The sequence below is a fragment of the Nicotiana attenuata genome, unplaced genomic scaffold (genome assembly GCF_001879085.1).
Source record: "Nicotiana attenuata strain UT unplaced genomic scaffold, NIATTr2, whole genome shotgun sequence".
Classification (NCBI taxonomy): Eukaryota; Viridiplantae; Streptophyta; class Magnoliopsida; order Solanales; family Solanaceae; genus Nicotiana; species Nicotiana attenuata.
In genome coordinates, this window is record NW_017670851.1 from 97,816 (window position 1) to 118,408 (window position 20,593).

The window sequence follows — 20,593 nt, forward strand, 5'->3', positions numbered from 1 at the left end:
TTTTTAATATTATAATTTTCCCTTTTTAATTTATATTATGGACTTACCAATAGAATAAATAAATATTATTTATAAATTAAAAAAATAAAAAGTATTTAAGCATATACAATGCTGGAATAACAAAATAATGAGCATAGTAAAAAAATTAATTAGAACAATTTGTTAGTAATAATAGTTTTAGTATTAACAACAAAAATTCAGAAATTTATTTACACAATTCAGAATATAAAAAAATAAAGGTTGTAAAATATATATTCCATGCACGCAATATAAAAATAATTATTTAAATAAAGATAATTTTATAATATACATTATATATTCTTGAAAATTATGCTCAATTATATTGTTATTCCAGCATTATATAATTGAGCATAATTTTCAAGAATATATAATGTATATTATAAAACTATTTTTATTTAAATAATTATTTTTATATTACGTGCATAGAATATATATATATATTAAAACTATTATTTTACAACCTTTATTTTTTTATATTTAAATAAGATAAATATTTATAATTTAGAGGGTAAAATAGGTATTTGGCAATCCAATATTTGGAAAATATAGTTGAGTGACCTTCTGAGTGCAATAAGCATAGTTCAGTGACTTTGTTGTTACAAACGAAAGAAAAGTGACTTTAGGAGATAATTTGAGATAGTTGAGTGACCATTTGAGTAATTGATTCACGTAGATGGTATGAACTAATCCTGACTGAATCTTTTCACGCACAAAATGACAATCGATGTCTATGTGTTTGGTTCGGCCTTGAAAGACTGGATTGGCAGCAATTTGAAATGCTGATTTGCTATCACAGTAAATAGGAACGGGAGTTTGTTGAACAACCCCTAACTCTTTAAACAAACCAACAAGCCAAACAATCTCAGCCACAGTAGAAGCAAGACTCATGTACTCTGCCTCAGCAGAACTTCTGAAAACTGTTGATTGTTTCTTGGATTTCCATGAAATGAGGGAATCACCAAGCTTCACCAAATAACCTGTTATAGATCGTCTGCTGTTGGGACATGCTGCCCAATCAGTATCACAAAAGGATGCTAGGGAACCAAAACAATCAGCTTTCATCAACACTCCTAGACCAGGATAATGTTTAACATACCTCACAACTCTGAGGGCAACTTCCATGTGAGAAGATTTGGGACTGTGCATGAACTGACTTAAGGTTTGAACTGCAAATGAGATGTCAGGTCTGGTGATTGTCAAGTACAATAACCTTCCAAGTAACCTTTGGTATGGACCAGGATCCTCTAGTAGAAAGTCATCAGTTGTAGAACCTGTGTGTGTATCAAACTCCAATGTGGTCAACTTGGCATTCAACTCCAAGGGTGAAATAACAGGTTTACAACCTGATAAACCCAAGTCAGCAATCAACTCAAGCTATACTTCCTCTGATGCATCAAGATACCCTCTTTACTTCTAGCAAATTCAATTCCCAGGAAACACTTTAGTTCTCCCAAATCTTTGATCTTGAAGCTATGTTGCAACTGTGATTTAGTCTCTTGTACTAGCTGCAGATTATCTCCGGTGATAATGAGATCATCTACATACACAAGGACCACCACCAGCTGCCCTGAAGTTCTTTTGGTGATCAAACAGTAATCTATGTGACTCTGTTGGAATCCTGAGGCAAGTAGTGTTGTAGTAAGTTTGATATTCCATTGTCGAGATGCCTGCTTAAGTCCATAGAAGGACTTATGCAATTTGCATACCAATGACTTGTTGTTAGAACCTACAAAGCCAGGTGGAATGCACATGAACACTTCTTCAGTTAAATCACCTTGTAGAAAAGCATTGTACACATCCATTTGGTGGATGGTCCAATGCTTGGCAGCAACCAAGGCAATTACACTTCTGACAGTTACCATCTTCACACTGGTGAAAATGTTTCCTGGTAATACAATCCTTCCTTCTGATTGTATCATTTAGCCACAAGTCGTGCCTTGAACCTTTCAACCTCTCCAGTTGCCTTGTACTTGATTTTGTACACCCATTTGCACCCTATAGCCTTTTTCCCTGAGGGGCAATGGTGCTATCTCCCAAGATTTGTTATCCTCCAATGCCTTTATTTCTGCCTGTATAGCCTCAATCCACCTTTTATCCTTTGCGGCCTCATAGTAGCTGTAGGTTTCTGTGCAGAAGAGATTTGAGATAAGTAGCTTTGATACTTGGGAGATAATTGATCATAGCCTATGACAGCAGCTATTGGATATCTACAACTGTTGCTTTGTGTAGCTTTGTCAGCTCTGACATAATCCTTGAGCTAGATGGGAGGTCTAGAAGTCCTGCTTGATCTTCTAACATCATCAACAGGTGGTACATGTGGTACAAGAGTTGTAGTTGACACAGGAATTGGAGGAGCTGATACTAGAGGAGTTGGAGGAGTCTCTGGATGCCCCTGGTCTGAATTAAGCATTGGTGAATTCTCTGAAGAAGAGGCAATGGCTGAATCTGATGATGAATCAGCAGCAGGAGCTAATGCAGGAGGAATGTAATTTTCATGATCTGCATTATTATGATCATGGAATGCTCTTACATCCAGATTATCTAGAAAGGGTTGGTCAGTCCCCACTTCTGGATTCTGAAAAGGAAATGCATCCTCAAAAAGGTTACATCTTTGCTAATAAAAAACACATTGTGCTTAAGATCAAGTAGCATGTATCCTTTCTGAAATGCTGCATATCCCAATAACACACACTTCACAGCTCGAGGTCCAAACTTGTCAGTTTTAGGCAGTAATGAATCAAAGCACAAGCATCCTATGATCCTCAGATGAGATAAGGAAGGTTATTTGTGATACAACAATTAAAAAGGTGATTTATTACCAAGGACAGTGGATGGCACTCTATTGATAAGATATACAGCTGTCTCAATACAATCTCCCCAAAATCTAGCTGGTAGATGACCTTGGAATCTGATAGCCCTTGCAATTTCTAAAATATATCTGTGTCTTCTCTCTACTACCCCATTCTGCTGGGGTGTGTAAGGACATGAACTTTGATGTAAAATTCCATGTAACTGAAACAGTTTTCTACAATGAGTATTGAAAAATTCACTTCCATTATCTGACCTAAACATCTTGACAGGCTTGTCAAATTGAGTTTTAATCATAGTAAGAAAGTTTTTAAGGATGAAAACTACATCAGATTTCAGTCTCAACAGAACAGTCCAAGTCCATCTAGTGTAATCATCCACTAATGTAAGAAAAAGCTTTATTCCATTATAGGTAGCAACCTTGTGGGGTCCCTAACATCCATGTGAATTAGTTGAAAAGCTTCAACACTTCTAGTAGTACTTATTGGAAATGGCATTCTTGTTTGCCTTGCCAAGGGGAAAATCTCACATCTATGAGCATTATTAAAGTCTATACTATTTCTGAAACATTGTAGTTTCCTAAGAACTGGCAGAGGTACATGACCCGTTCTCTTGTGCCATATATCTGGATCTCCTTGTTTGATAACTGCAAAAGCTTTGCAAGAATGCAACATGTTGTGTGACTCTACTGAGGTCATGGTGTACAGCCCTTCTTCCTCCCAACCAATGTCCTTCACCCTCCAGACAAGAGGTCCTGAAAGACACAAAATGTAGGAAAGAAGGAAGCAAAACAGTTCAGGTCTTTTGTCACCTTGGAGACAGACAAAAGATTGAACTTGAAGGCAGGAACACATAGAACATTCTTAATAGTGTCACCTCCTTACAATTGACAATTCCTATGTGAGTAATTTTGGCAGAATCCCCTGTTGGCAGCTGAACCTGACCTGCATTTTCTGTTTGTGTTTCATGGTGCAATAAATCTTTATTTCCTATCATGTGGTTTGTAGCTCCTGTGTCCACAATCCACTTAGGAATCCTAATGTTATTGTAAAGAAAAGTACCTGCCATTGCTGCCATAGTACCACTTGATTCACCAATTGAGCTTTTGTTCAATAGTTGCAGGATCTGAGAGTATTGTTCATTTGTGAACATGTGTGTTGGAACTCCTTTGTTTGCTTCCTGTGAGGCATTACTTTCAATATGCGTTGCATTAGCTCTTCTCTTAGGTTTAAAATTAGACGGATAGCCCACTATCTTGTAGCAATTCTCCTTGGAATGACCTGGTTTGTTACAGAATTTGCACTTCATCAACCTATAGCAGCTTGCCTTTATATGTCCGTTCTGGTGACAGTACTCACATTCTATGCCAAAATTCTTCCTTGGCTTATTCCCTGATTGAGTGGTAAACATAGCAGTGGGCTCAACTTGTCCTGTATGTGTGTTGAAGTGGTTACCTGAAATGATTCTTCTGCTTTCATCTTAAACTATCATTGCATATGCTTGGTTAATGGATGGGACATTAGGCATCATCAAAATCTGACTTCTAGCTTGCTCAAAACTGTCATTCAACCCCATTAAGAACTGCAGTAACCTTTGAAATTCTAACTATTCAACATAATCCTTAACAAGAAATGGTGGTAATATAGCATCATACTTAGCCCATAGGTCAGTCAATTTTGTGAAATAGAAGAAAACAGATGATATCCCCTGTGTAGATGTAAAAATTTCTTTGTGCAAGTAGTAAAGCCTCGAAGCATTTACTTTGTCAAATCGTTCCTTAAGTTGTGCCCAAACAGTTTAAGCATTTTCTGAGAACAGAACACCAGTGAGAAGGTGTGAATTAACGTTACTCATCAGCCACGAAGTAACGATAGCATTGCAACGATCCCACTGATGAGCTAATCCTGGTCCAAAATCACTTTTCGAGGTGGTACCGTCTACCAAATAGAGTTTATTTTTTCCTAAAAGAGCTACTTTCATAGATCGATTCCATAACGTGTAGTTTTCCATTCCAGTTAGTAATAAGCCAATCGACAACGAACCTGGTCTATCGGATTGATGAAAGTAGAGTGGGTGATTGTAGTCGAGAATAGTCCCAGTCGGTGTTGCTGTATTGGTGCTATCGCCGGAATTGCCATCGATCGCCATGAAGACTACAGAAATTCACTCACAATTCCTCAATTGAAGCAGAATTAGGGTTCCGATCATAAAATCGACGTTCCCGATTTTGACAAAGATTGAAGAAAAATTGAAGAAAATTGAAGCTGATTCTCTCGATTTGCTTCGACTTTGCAAAAAAATCCCTAGAATCACTCAGTAATCGGCTCTGATACTATGTTAAATTTGTGAAGTGAAATGGAATTTGGAAACTAAGAACTGAGGAGAGAAAATTGAGGAAGAAAGGAATTCTTCATTTCTGTTAATTGTCCAATGTACAATGAAATGGCTACTTATATACATGTATAACTTCTCTAACTGACTATTAACTACAATTAGCTAAACTAACTATGGTTAAGTTAAGTTACGTCACTAACCATATCACTTGTATTACTACTACTACTCTCAACACAAACATTCGTTTACTTCTTTAATGATTTAGAAAAAAAAGAGTTTACTTTAGCAATTGGTATATAAATATACATTATTTGGGTTTATGTATATCACTCACATATTTAGTTAGTGATGATGTATGTATTTAGATATATATTTCTTTGACTATTGTGGTGGTATTCAGTTTCACTTAAACTAGAAAATATTTCTGAATTTATTTAATGATTTACCAACCATATGTTACCGTCTCTGTTATAAATAGTGTAAATGCATATGTTCATATATTTAGTTATTAATAATGATAATGATCATCTATTGTCGTTTACCCTGTCAATTTAAATTTTGCTGACACTACTAGAAATTCGACAAAAACAGACCACGGTCGACCGATCAATTTTGGTCGGTCAAAAAACCGACCAACTTTGGTCGGTTTTCTTTGGCGCAAAAATGCGGGAAACTATTTTTGAGTCCGGCGAAATTTATTTTTCAAGAAACCGACCAACTTTGATCGATTTTTTATTTAAAATAAATTAAAATTAATATTAAAAAAATTGATCGAAATCGGTTGTCACGACCCGGATTTTCCACCCTCGGGAGTCGTGATGGCGCCTACTATTAGGAGCTAGGCTAGCCAACTATTTATTATCTCTTTTAGCAAACCTGGATATTAATAAAAACAACGAAGCATTTAATATAAAAGCGAAAGTCTTAAACATAAATAAACGGAGAACAATGCGGAAGTTCAATACAACTCTACCAAAAGACTGGAGTCACAGACTCACGAACGTCTAGAGATTGCTAAATACAAGGTCTGAATAAAAACATAGTTCTGTTTGTTCCGGTACAAAGGATAACAAACTAAAGTAAGGATAGAAGAGACTCCGGCCATGCGGACGTCACCTCGGGATCTCTGGACTGAAGTCAGCTCCCAAATGCTCCTACTGCTGTCCAAAAGTTGCTGCTCCGGTACTGTGATCTGTGCAAAAAGATGCACAGAGTGTAGCATCAGCACAACCGGCCACATGTGCTGGTAAGTGTCTAGCCTAACCCCAGCGAAGTAGTGACGAGGCTAGACCATACTACTAGATAAACCTGTGCAGATATATATATATATATATATATATATATACAAGAACAACAAAATAATAGCGGAAAGTAAGCAATTAAGGCTGGGAAGGGGGAACATGCTTTTGGGGAAGCAGATAAACGGAATATCAGGAATAACAAGAGAAACTACATCTGATTTCTTCTAACACAGAATAAAGGAAAACAAACCACTTCCACTTATTCTAGTTTCCTCTNCGTGGTAGGCGTACCACACGCTCCCATTACATAATAACTCGTGGTCGGCGTGCCACACAATCCCATTTCATAACAACTCGTGGTCGGCGTGCCACACAATCCCATTTCATAATAACTTGTGGTCGGCGTGCCACACGATCCCATTTCATAATAACTTGTGGTCGGCGTGCACGATCCCATTTCATAATAACTCGTGGTCGGCGTGCCACACGATCCCATTTCAACATAATACACAACATAATCCCAGCAAGGGAGAAAGATGTTATAACAACTATCCCGGCAAGGGAGCAATGTAATATCATAAACTATCCCGGCAAGGGAGATCCAGCTATAACCAAACTCATTCAATCTCTACTCAACACAATTAAATCCACACTTAGTCTCAATAATTACTGGCTCAGTGTTGGGGATTTCCAACCAATTCCTCATAAATAACAATTACAGATTCGATAATTTAGCAAATTAGGACTCACGGTCATTGCTCGACACCAGTGTATAGATACTCGTCACCATGCCTATACACCGAACTCGACAAATAGCTATTAACAAATAAGACTCTACTCCTATTCCCTCAAGCCAAAGTTAGACCAAACACTTACCTCAAATGCTCAAAACTCAACTCAAGCCTCTAGTATAGTTTTACCCTTCGAATTCACCACCAAACCGCTCGAATCTAGTCACAAATTACTTGAATGTATCAACAAATGCTAATCGAATCAATTTGAATGCATGAAAAATGAATTTTCCAAAGTTTTACTCAAAATTCCCAAAATGCCCCCGGGCCCACGTGGTCAAAACCTGAGGTTCGAACCAAAACCCGATTACCCATTCCCCTATGAACTCAAATATGTAAGTTATTTTGGAATTGGACCTCGAATTGAGGTCCAAAACCCCCAATTTTAGAAAACCTAGGTTCTACCCTAAATTCCCAATTTCCCTATTAAAATCTTTGTTTTGATGTTTGAAATTATGTTTAAAGATGTTAAGGAGTAAAGAAAATGAGTTAGAAATCACTCACCAATCGTTTTGAAGAAGAAGAATCGTTTGGAAAATCGCCTCTGGTGTTTTGGATTTTGAAAAAGTGAAAAATAACTGAAAATCCCGACCTTATATACCCCTCTGAAAGGCTCAGCGCGGACCGCGCAAAAGTGCACCGCGGCCGCGCTGAGAAGCTGGTAATCTACCCTCTCTGAACCCACCCAGCGCGGACCGCACTGTTTTGGTACGCGGCCGCGCTGGTCGACTGCAACCACTGGCNGGGGGGGAGGGGGGGGTTCAGTTCCGAGCCGTTGGATCACAATGGTCCAACGGTTGAGATGAGGGGATCAGAAATGGCATCATTTGGCTTTAGTGGGGGCGGGGCTGGACTGGGTATTTCATTTGGGCTGGGTCGGAGGGAACTTGGACGGGTTTGGGGTAAAGGGGGTTTGGGCTTCTGCATAATTGGCCCAATTGAAACAGCCTTTTCTCTAATTCTTTTTTCAACTTTTCTTTTATTTTACTTTTCCTTTACTTTAATTAATGAAAAATCTAAATTAATCTAAATTGCAAAATTAAACTAATTATCTAATTACAATAATTATAAAAATTACTCAATCAATAATCTAAAAATTAAAAAGGTAAAAACGTAAAATGGGCCATTTTTTTTATTTTCATTTTTAATAAAACAAATAATTAACTAATTAATCCCAAAAATGTAAACACAAAACCTAAATGTAATGCATGGTATTTTTGGCATTTTCATGATTTTAATAAAAATTAAACGTGCACAAAAATGCAAACAGTTAATAAAAATCCTACAAAAGTCCTAAAAATGGCAAATAACTGGAAAAAACCTATTTTCTTGAATTTTATAGGAGTAAGTCATATAGGGCAAAAATCCCGTGCTCACACTCGAGAACTCAACCAATTAACCAATAGGCCCCAAAACACATTACGTACTTGCTCGAGGCCTCAAATCACATCATACAACGCAAAAATCAAGAATCACAACCCAATTCGAGTTTTATGAACTTTAGAACTTAAAACTTCTACATTCGATGCCGAAACCTATCAAATCACGTCCGATTGACCTCAAATTTTGCACACAAGTCATATTCGACATTGTTGACCTATTTCAACCTCCGGAACCGGAGTCCGACCCCGATATTAAAAAGTGCACTTCCGGTCAAACTCCTCAAAAACCTTTAAATTTCCAACTTTCGCCAAATGACTCCAAAATGACCTACGGACCTCCAAATCCACTTTCGATCGCGCTCCCAATACCAAAATTACCACACGGAGCTATTCCCAGACTCGGGATCCCAAACGGGGATCGATAATATTGAAATGCACTTCAACCCAAATTTATGAAATTCTTCCAAAATGCTAACTTCCACTATTAGGCGCCGAAACGCCACCGGGTCATCCATAACCCAATCCGAACATACACCCGAGTCCGAAATCATCCTACAAACCTATTGGAACCGTCAAATCCTGATTCAGATGTCGGTTACTCATAAATCAAACTTCACTCAATTCTTTCAACTTAAAGCTTCAGAAATGGAAACTTCCTTCCAAAATCAACTCCGAGCTTCCCAAAATTAAATTCTGACCACGCGTACAAGTCATAATACCTGAAGTGAAGCTGCTCATAACCTCAAACTGTTGAGCGAAGAGCTAGAGCTCAAAACGACCGGTCGGGTCGTTACATATACTAAGAATACTAAGAGTATCATGATTCAACGATAATTAATGTATACTAATATGTAATATACCAAGAATATTGGGTATATCATTTAACGTACTCTAACAAAGTATATCCTAATTTAAGACTAATCATGGTATACCAATGTACAGTCTACCAAAGAATATTGAGAATACAAGAATTTAACACTAATCATGGTATACATAATGTGTAGTATATCAAGAATATTTGGTATACTATTTAATATACTCACATAAAGTATACCATGATTCAACAGTAACCATGGTATACCAATGGTAGTATACCTAGAATATTAAAAATATTATTTAACAAACTCAAACAAAGTATACCACGATTCAATAGTAACTATAGTATACCAAAAAGTATCATACCAAGAATAGGGAATACCGGTAATCATAGTATATGGTATTATGATTTACAACATATATTGTGAGTACCATTTAACAAACCGATAATAACAGTATACCATTCGTGATTCTAGTACTAACTAAGCACTATCTAGGTTCTAAGCTGCTTAAATTCACTATAGATATATCCTGCCTACCTTTTAAAAAAAAATATTAGACTAAATTTGATTTAATCAATCGAATAATGTCTTAATTAAGCCTAAAACTTTTCCATCAAGATGTCCAAATAGCTTCGCCTAGGCAAACAAATCTGTCACGGTCCAGAATTCCCACCCCCGGGATCGTGATGGCGCCTAACATTTGACTTGCCAAGCAAACCAACGCTAGAATAGTTTTTAATCATTTTTAACAATTCATATTAAATAATAACTCAACAACCGGAATAACTGAAATAGAGCGAGAAAACCATAATAATAGCAATATCTAAATACAATCCCAGAATTGGTGTCACAAGTGCACGAGCGACTGGAGTAATACAAATAATGGTATGAATAAAAGTAAAACGTTCAGAAATGAAATAAACAGCTAAGATAAGGTAGAAGGGGACTTTAGGGCTGCAAACGCTGAGCAGTTGTACCTCAAGACTCCGTCAGGCAATCAATCCGAGCAATCTACTGACCGCAGCTGGGACCGACTCCAAAATCTGCACAAGAAGTGCAGAGTGAAGTATGAGTACAAATGACCCCATGTACTATGTAAGTGTCGAGCCTAACCTCGACGAAGTAGTGACGAGGCTAAGGCGGGTCACTTACAATAACCTGCGAGCAGTATAATGATAATAATAATAATAATAATAATGATGATGATAATAATAATAATAATAATAATAATAATAATAATAAATAATAATAATAATAATAATAATAATAATAATAATAATAATAATAATAATTGACCAGACTATTTTAATGTGTCTGTAGTGTGCAAGACTGCTCAGAATATCACATGTGAGGTAGTATATATACCATTACAAATGACATTTGTGGTGACATTTGTATATGCTTTTAATACTAAAGAAGAGAGGATAGGGCTGTGGAGTAGCCTGGTGGACTACCATGCTAGTTGTCAGAAGCCATGGATGGTGTTGGGAGATTTTAACTCAGTGTTGAGAGCTGAAGATAGAATTGGAGGGAACCCAGTTACATGGGCTGATGTAGTAGATTTTCACACATGTATTGAGGACTGTGAATTAATAGAGTTTCCACATTCAGGAAATCACTATACTTGGAATGATAGGAACAATGATCAGAGAATTTTTTCAAAATTAGATTGGATATTCATCAACAACACATGGTTGGATGTAATGCCAACTTGTAGAGCAAGGTTCTTGCCAGAAGGCATCAGTGATCACTGTCCAGCAATGGTGACATTGGAGGAGAGGAGAATGGGGATGAGAAAGCAATTCATCTATAGTAATGTTTGGGCTCAACATCCTCAATTTGCTGAGTTAGTGAAGGCAGGGTGGGAAAGACAAGTAGAAGGATGCAAGATGTGTAAGATTGTCAGAAGACTCAAGATGCTCAAGCAGGATTTAAAAAAGTTAAATGCAGATTACTTTAGTAACATTGTGACTGAGGCAAATGTGGACAGGATAATACTTAAGGAGGCGCAGGACAGACTACAGATAGATCCCACCAATAGAGAGTTACAACTGGAAGAGGCAAATATATACGCTAAGTTTAGACAATCATCCTATATGGCTGAGGTGTATCTACAGCAGAAGAGTAAGGCTACATGGTTGAGATTGGGGGATGGAAACACTAAATACTTCCACTCTATCATAAAACACAAAAGATTGTTGCAAGCTACTACACAACTGAAGGATGGACAGGGTATCTGGCAGAATGATCCAACTATTATAGCTAAAATGTTTGTGGATTTATATACAGATCTTTTGGGCACCAGGGGGGACTCAAAAGTGAGGTTATGTACCAGCATAGCTCAGAATGGGCCATTATTGTCCATACCACAACAGCTAGAGTTAATCAGACCTTTCAATGGGAAGGATGTCAAGGAAGCAATGTTCAGTATTGATAGCAACAAGAGCCCTGGGCCAGATGGATATGGAAGTGGTTTCTTTAAAGCTACATGGTCTATTATTGGAGCGGAAGTCACTGAAGCTATACTGGAGTTCTTTGAGAATGGAAGTTTATTGAAGCAACTGAATGCAACAATTATTGGACTTATTCCTAAAGTTGATAGTCCAGAGTTTGCAAGCCAATATAGACCAATATCATGTTGCAATGTACTATACAAATGTATCTCTAAGATGATTTGTAGTAGACTAAAGACTGCTGTAGCACACTTAGTGGCAGAGAACCAAGCTGCATTTGTACAAGGAAGGTCGATGGTGCACAATGTGTTAATATGTCATGACTTACTGAGACATTACAATAGGAGAACATCACCTAGATGTTTAATGAAGATTGACTTGAGAAAGGCATATGATATGGTAGAATGGTCATTTCTGGAGGATGTAATGAGAGGATTTGGATTTCCTGATAAGTTCACAAACTGGATGATGACATGTGTTACGACAATAAGGTTCTCAGTAAAAGTAAATGGGGAGAGCCATGGCTTCTTTGAAGGAAGGAGGGGATTGAGACAAGGTGATCCTGCCTCACCATTACTATTTGTTTTAGTAATGGAATACTTGTCCAGATCTGCCTGACTTTAGATACCATCCAATGTGTAAAGAGCTGAAACTCACTCATCTTATTTTTGCTGATGATCTTATGATATTTTGCAAAGGACAGGTGAAGGTTGTATCAAGAGTACTAGAGGCATTGCAACATTTTAGTGAGGCTTCTGGTTTGATAGCTAATATGGACAAGTCCAGCATATTCTTAGCCGGGGTCACAGATGAAGTAAAGGAGCAGCTACTAGAGAGAACTGGATTCACAATGGGAGAGTTTCCAATCAGATATTTAGGATTGCCACTGTCCTCAAGAAAGTGGAGTAAATTGGAGTGCCGGCAACTGATAGATAAGATCACTAATAGGATCAAGTTGACATATACAAAACAACTATCCTATGCCGGGAGACTACAGATAATAAACTCAGTGTTCTTCTCTATATACAACTTTTGGGGAACTGTATTCATTCTGCCTCAAAGTGTGTTGAAGGAGGTGGATAGGAAATGTAGAGACTACTTATGGGGTTGCTCAGAAAATAAGAAGAAAGTGTCCTTAGTTGAATGGGATAAAGTTTGTTGCTCTAAGAAGAATGGAGGCTTAAACATCAAAGAATGTAGAAGCTGGAACATGGCTGCTGTTGGAAAACTGGTATGGCAACTGGTAGTAAATAAGGATTCATTGTGGATAAAATGGGTACGTGGTGTATACTTAAAGAATGGGGAGAGCATCTGGAATCACACAGCACCTGCAGATAGCAGCTGGTACTGGAGGAAGATAAAAGGGCTAGCTGATAAAATGCAGAACTGGTATATAAATGGTAGATATAGACTCACATCAACAGAAGTCTATTCTATTAATAGGAGCTACATGGAACTAAGGAATGATCACTCAAGGTTGGCTAATGCTGAGTTAATTTGGACTCCTGTGGCTCAACCTAAACACAGAATCATTATGTGGCTAGCTGTTCAAAATAGACTACTCACTAGAGAAAGGCTGGGAAAGTTGAATATACCAGTAGAAGAGTCGACTTGTTGTCTCTGTGATACTCAAGCTACTGAGTCAGCTGATCATTTGTTTGGTGGATGCCCCTGGTTCCAGGAAGTCAAACAAGGGGTGGAGAATTGGACGGGATCACAATTGCCATCAGGAAGTCTGAAGACAATACTACAGTGCATCAAAAAGAAGAAATGGCAGAAATTCTAAAGAGAACTAGTTGCAGCAACATGGGGAGCAATGGTGTATCATACTTGGAAGGCAAGGAACTGGAAATTGTTTAAAGGGATACATGTACAGGCAGCAGGAATAGCTATACAGATAAAGAGAGAGATTCTAGCTAGAGGGGATACAATTAGTTCATATCAGAAAACTAATGGATGTAGGAATTTTATAGAGCAGCTACAAATGTAATTAGTCTTACTGTTTGTCTGTTGGAGGCTTGATCTCTGTGTGTGCAAGACCAAGTGCTCTTTAAGTGTAAGTATTTGTTTTGTCAATGGTAATATTTACATGGATACCAAAATAATAATAATAATAATAATTGATTTAAACAATATTTAGAGGGACCGATAACTAATTCAAAAGATACTGGATAAACTTTGGCAGAAAATTATAGATTGCATTAACTAACCGTTGTTTAAGTAGAAATAGAAAAATAAAAATAAAAACAGGAATATAGTTGTCCACTTGTCCTTTCCGAGCCTTATATTTTAATTTTAAGGTGGTACTAGTCTTCATTTGATGACAATCTTTTCCTTCTTCAATTGGGCATTAAGCATGTCCAATAACCCGTCTTTTATAAGATAGGACACTGGGGTATGATAATTATTAATTAATCTCAAAACAAAAGATTAAATTAATCTCATAGACAGTTTCAAATGACATTTAAAAAGGTGTTCATTGGTTTTGATCAAAAAAAAAAAAAAAACCAGATTTCTGCACTTTATTTCACTCCCACGAAACGTCAAGGATACTTTCTGTATTATCTTCTTTTTTTCTTGAACAAAACACTAAATTAAATATTTTCGTCGGTCAAATGAACATATAAGTAGTGAACAGTCAAAGAAATCAGAGAAAAAGATTCTAATTTCTAAATGAATCAAAATGCGAAACGATGACTTCCGACTACGTTGACATTGGACTTTAATTTATTTATTTTCTTTATAAGCAAATAATGTGTGTATTTCTATTTTCTGACAATTCCAAATCTACATTTTTTTCTTCAAAGTAATTATGTTACATAACAATTAAATCGACCATCTAACTGTTAACCTTACAGGACATATAAATAGATACATAGTTAGATAAATATATAATACCATATATACTATACTTTTAAGGGGTATTATCACTTTTAGCCCGCGCCAGAAATTATTTACATTTGATTGCCCAAAAAGTGTATAAATTTTTTATAATTTTTGTATGTAACATACAGAATGTATATATATACAAAAAATATACAAATATTATATACTTTTTCGACTATTATTTTTACAGCGGCTATACTTTTAATCCGCTCCTAGTAATTGGACGGACAAAGATAGATTTTAATCCACTCTATGTTTTACATCAAAATGCTAGCTTGATCGGCAACTACTTTAAAGATCTCTGTTGAATTTCTCTATTTAAAGGGAAATACTACATAATCTTTTCTCGTGTGTGATGATTTGCATCAACTCCTTATTTCTCTTTCTGCTCGTACAAAATGAAAATGTCATAGTTAATGACACAAAATACACATATATGTACTTATAAATAATAAATCAATTCAGATCTCGGTCCATTAAATGTATTTTTTTTCCTTTTAAACATCTTAACAGATCTCAAATCCCATATACTATAAAAAAACCTACACTTATGCCCCATGTGAGGTAAATTTGTAACTACGTATATTAAAATACAATATTACTAAAAAGAAGTTTAAGGTTTTAATTTATCTTTTAATAGTTATTTTAATACAGAATAACCTACTTTTAGTGGTAGTTTCAGTTTTAAGATTAAGAATAAAAAAGAGTACCTCTCATGATTTGAGAAGACTAGTGAATGGCTAAAAATAGAAGGAATCCAAATGAATGGGAACACAAACTGTTTTTACAATATATCCTTGAAAGTAACATTTCCATCTTTTTAGTCAAATTTTAAGTGCTTGTCCTTTGCTATTTGTAGTCACTCTTTTGAAGCAAGCACCATATGAAAGGGTTAGGAAACTTCTAATCAGGTTGGTTATTTGTAGTAGTACAATGTTTTGAGTCTTGAGAGACCAATTCTGAGAGAAATCCAAGACAGCCTTCCTCATAAAGTAAGTGGAGAAAAATATAAAATTGATCAGTCGGCCGAAACTAATTATATTTATTAAAAAGTATATAAAATATTTATTATATGTATATAAGATACATATATACAAAGAATCATATATTTTATTGGTTATTATTTTTGAGAGTTGACTAACCATATACATTTAGGAGCCCTTATCGGTCAACATATATCTTCTATCAAGATTCCAAAATCACCTTCTAGACTACTAACTCAATTTGTAAAAAGACAAACGTGGTTCAGAAAGTAATGTCAAATGAATAAAAATTCCATGACCATTTGATATAATTGCTATATTGTTTACACGATTAAACTTGCACAAGCATTGCTACATTCTAACTTCTATTCATTCTTTTTACAAAACAAAATTAAATAAATAAAAAGAAAATTGAACAACAATTTTATTATTTTTAGACGTGGAAATGACATCAGATAGTCACTTTTAAGCATGTTGTTTAAAATATATTCATACTCCATAGTTTATCATATATTTAAAGATTAGTCAATTCGCTCAAATTTCAGGACACGACTTCCTAAAGTTTAAACCTCAAAGTTTAAACTGGAGGACATCATGTCCTAAAGTTCAAAAATTCTATTCATAAATTCGAATTTTCATAAAGCACTATATTTTAGTGGTAATTAGCTATCTATAGATACCATTTGCTATATTACGGATTGTAGATACGTTTTCTGTGTTATAAGATGTATTAGATGTATTTAAGCTACTGTATTCATGAATACAGTAGCAAAAATAGGCGTGAATCAGGGAAGTCCAGCTAATTAGTTGTTGTATTCGAGTGTATTCGACTATATTCATGGCGTGAAACATGGGATTACAGCTGGATAGATTAGTGTATTCGACTGTATTCACGTCGTGAAACAGGGGATTACACTGTTTTTAAACGAAAAGTGAATCAATTAACATAATAGACTCCTAATATAACTCAACAAACTCAATTATAACACACAAAATTTGTATTTCCAGTTATAAAAAAGATTCTCAACCGAAAAATACCCCAAAAACATAGCAATCTTCAGAGAAATTGTATAATACATCTGAATACATAAATTATATTAATTAAAAAAAACATATGAATACATACATGGCATATAGCGAGACAGTGAATACAATAAAATACATAGAATACAGCGGGATACATTGAAATACAATGAAAAAAAAAGACAGTGAATCTAATGAAATACAGCGAGATACATTGAATTACAATGGAAAAAAATACAATGAATACAATGGAAGTCAGCTGTTTTAGCTGTCGGAGGGTTCTCGATCTACGAGCAAGGAAGGCTCTGAAGTGCGTTTGAATAGTACGCGCTGCAGCATCGCGTAGGGACTGACGAGAACGATGAGAACTACAAGAGATACGGCAGAGGGAAGATTCTAAGGCGGCGATCCAACGGAGAAGAGATGTAACAATGCGTTGATTTTGTTGTTCTGGTATTTCCTTGACTTGATGATTTGCTTCTTGAAAATATTGATGATTTTGGTTAAGGGGTTGGCATTGGCATTGAGTAGGAGGGTTGTAGGGTGGTGGGGGTGGGGTTAGATGGGAAGCACAGACAGGAATTTTGAGATTGAGCATTGTGTTTTCAGGGAATGGGGGAAGAGAATGACATGTATCAAAGTAGAGAGAGAAATAAAATAGTGTAACTGAATAGCGTATTTAGTGGCTTAGGGGTAGGAGGTAACCAAAATTAGATATTTTGCTATAAACATTAAAAGGTATCTATAAAATAAAAAAATTTTAAATAGTATTTATTTAAAATAAATAAAGTGTTAAACTTTGTTATGGGAAGTAAAAATTCCTTTTAAATTAGCATCCGTAATGCATTATAAATTATGAATATATTTTAAATAGTAGGCTTAAAAGTGGCCGCCAGTGCACTTCGGCCTTTTCAGACCTGTGAGATCGACGTTCTGATTTCGGCCCAGTGCCCACCAGCCGCCTAAAGTAATTTCTTTTGGGCTATGGGCCCAACTAGGCCTTAGTTATAAACTAATGAGGAGCGTCTGCAGTAACCGCGCCTTACTCAGACTTTAAACCTGTTCCCGCTTTTGATCAAACATTTGAACTTCAAAAACAAAAAGAAAAAAGCTTTTACTGACACTAAAATTCCAAATATATTAACAACAAACGACTCTGAAAATTTTTGATTGAACTCTATTTGCTTACAATTATGGATCTTCATCCCACTCCGTTTCCAGGTAACTACCACGTTCTTGTACAAATTTCACTACCCCATTCGTTTTTCTTGGTTTATTCTTAATATGTTTGTCTAATATATTAACACATATTCACAGGTAAAGTTCTACCTGTAAAATCAAGATTTAATAAAAACATCTCAAGAGCACCGAAAACTCAACCCAAGGAATCATCCATTCCCAGGTAATAAAAAAATCAGAAACTTTTTTCAGTTCCTATAACATATTTGCTATATGTTTAATCGAAACCAGCATTTTCCACACAAGAGTATGTGTGTTTCTATATAAAAATTACTATAAAATTTCAACAAATATTAAATTGGGAGAGCTTTTTTGACTTTTAGCCCAGACCAGAAATTATTTACATTTGATAGTCGAATAAATGTATAATATTTGTAAGTATAAATTTTTTTATATATAATATACACTTTTCGGCTATTATTTTAAGAGCGGCTATACAGTGTCATTTTCCCTCAAACTCATAATATCAAATGTTCAATTGTAAGATTTTAAAGGTTGAACGCATCAAATATAAATCGTGGAACTGCATCTGATTAGCATATCTTTTTTTTTTTCCAGGCAAAACAGAGTTTTTGGTACAGTTAGAAACCCAAATGTACCAACAAAAACAGTATCAAAAAAGTCCGTGGCTAAAGCTTCATCTGGGGTTCCTCAAAAACCATGGAAATCACCAACACAGACCCAATCTTTAACTGATTCTGCTACAAATCCAGTGATTGAAACTGCCAAGAATTCTACTGAAGAAAAAAGAGTAAGGCCAAGCAAGAAAAGTGTCTGTTTCCAAGAAAACAGAGATGCTGTTGAGCCTCAAACTCCAGTACAAAAATCGGCTAATTTGGTGAAGCCTAGACTTTCTGGTAGCACCCCTTTTTACAGTGCTGTAAATTGCAGTAAATGCAGATTTGATATGCTGGAGACTTCATCTTATTGGCTTTCTCAGATTAAATTGGCTGAAACTGTTGGAAAACACTTTGTTTCTGCTGCTTTCTTTCGACTGGCTCTTGAATCCAAAGCTGAGGTTCATTTTTCTCTCTTTATTCTTAAAAAATTATCATAGGAGAAGTAATTATGCTTCGTTGGGCTTTTGTCAATTAGTAAAAAGAAGTTTTGAAGTAGTTACACATATTTTTACAGGAGTTTAATTTTAATATACTGATTACGTACAAAATGTTTTGCACTATCAAACTACATGTATCATTCTGGTAAGTAGAATCAGGGCCTGTTTGGCCATAAAAGTATTTTACTTTTTTTTCAAAATCATGTTTCGCCAAGGAATCCGTGGACGCCGAGTATTAGGGTGGTAGGTTAAGAGGCAGTTGAGTCTATTTCTATTTCGTACCTATGTGAGGCTAGTTTGATAGGATTTTTGTGTTAGACTGCTAGTGATTAATGTTGTGTCTCACTACTCTTTCGTTTTTCATAGTGCCGGGTCTTTTTACTGGCAATCACTTTTGCATTTCATCTATCTTTTGGCTGATGTTGTTATTATTCATTTGGTCTCTGTTGGTGGTATTGATATTGTCTCTTTTCATCTTCTTGAGCCGAGGGTCTTTCGGAAACATTCTCTCTACTCCCTCGGGTAAGGTTAAGGTTTGCGTACACACCACCCTCCCCAAACCTCATTTGTGGGATTTTACTGGGTCGTTGTTGTTCTTTCGCCATGAAAATTTCAAATTTCACTTAAGTCAAATATCAGAGTTTTTCAAAAAATTTAAAAACTCCAAAAAACTGTTTTTCAATAATTTCGCTTCAAATCACTCATAAAAATTCAAAAACAGTTCCAAATTGTATTCATGTACAAACGAAACTCTAATTTTCGAATATCATTTTCACTTGAAAAAAAAATCATTTTTTTCCGGAATTTCACATTCTTATGTACAAACGCCCACTTAGTAAAATAGAAAATAAGGCGGATTACATGCTACAACAAGTTGAAATGCATTGATAGCTAGTCTAAAATTTCTGAACTAAACTACTGCCAGTATATGTATGTTAAATCCTTGTCTGTGTACATGTCTAGCGTCTATATTTTGAATAATGTTAATAATAAAAGAATCTAAACTTCTTTGGAGCATGTACTAACTTGAATTTCATGTTTTATTTTGTTAGCCTTTTAGGAATATTATGTTAGAATTGAAAAGGTATTTGCGACGACACAAGCACTTATCAGAGGGAAAAGAATGGAAAGAAGTTTGTTTTAGCTATGGATTAATATTGAAGGATGAGGGCAGTTCTGGGGCTGTAATTGCTAGCAATAACAAAGGCAATGACTTGGAATGCACCATTGAAAAAGAAGAAGAAGAATCAAAGGACTTAAACCAGGAAGTGACTGAAGATGGCGTTACTCAACTAGGAAATGAACTTCCACTTCCATTATAGTTTATAGTATCCAAAATATTATTGGCTAAAGTTATGGTATATAGTCTTTGTTTTACATATTTTAGTTGGTTTGTGGAATGTTGGAGTATTTACTTTGAACTGTTTCTTGGATATGTTTTATGGAATTCCAGTATGTAGTGACTGGGGAATGTAACTAGTAAATTAGTTTGGTTTTATTTGGATTGTATTGTTCAGGTTATTCAGTATGAATGATTGATCTACTACTTCTTATCTA

The 20,593-nt window shown here is 35.6% G+C and overlaps 1 protein-coding gene across 1 annotated transcript; it reads left to right on the top strand.

The window, feature by feature from the left end:
- The first annotated feature begins 17,793 nt into the window (after positions 1–17,793).
- On the top strand, positions 17,794–20,593 carry LOC109243907. The gene is made up of 4 exons (XM_019410919.1): positions 17,794–17,961; positions 18,058–18,142; positions 18,538–18,997; positions 20,089–20,593. The coding sequence occupies exons 1-4, from the start codon at positions 17,934–17,936 to the stop codon at positions 20,356–20,358; spliced, it is 843 nt and encodes a 280-aa protein (XP_019266464.1). The 5' UTR covers positions 17,794–17,933; the 3' UTR covers positions 20,359–20,593.

Bases quoted from the DNA above. Each gene is read 5' to 3' on its own strand.
- LOC109243907 (XM_019410919.1), top strand. From the start codon at position 17,934: ATGGATCTTCATCCCACTCCGTTTCCAG. The intron at 17,962-18,057 runs GTAACTACCACG...ACATATTCACAG, and splicing joins TCATCCCACTCCGTTTCCAG to GTAAAGTTCTACCTGTAAAA. The intron at 18,998-20,088 runs GTTCATTTTTCT...TTATTTTGTTAG, and splicing joins CTCTTGAATCCAAAGCTGAG to CCTTTTAGGAATATTATGTT.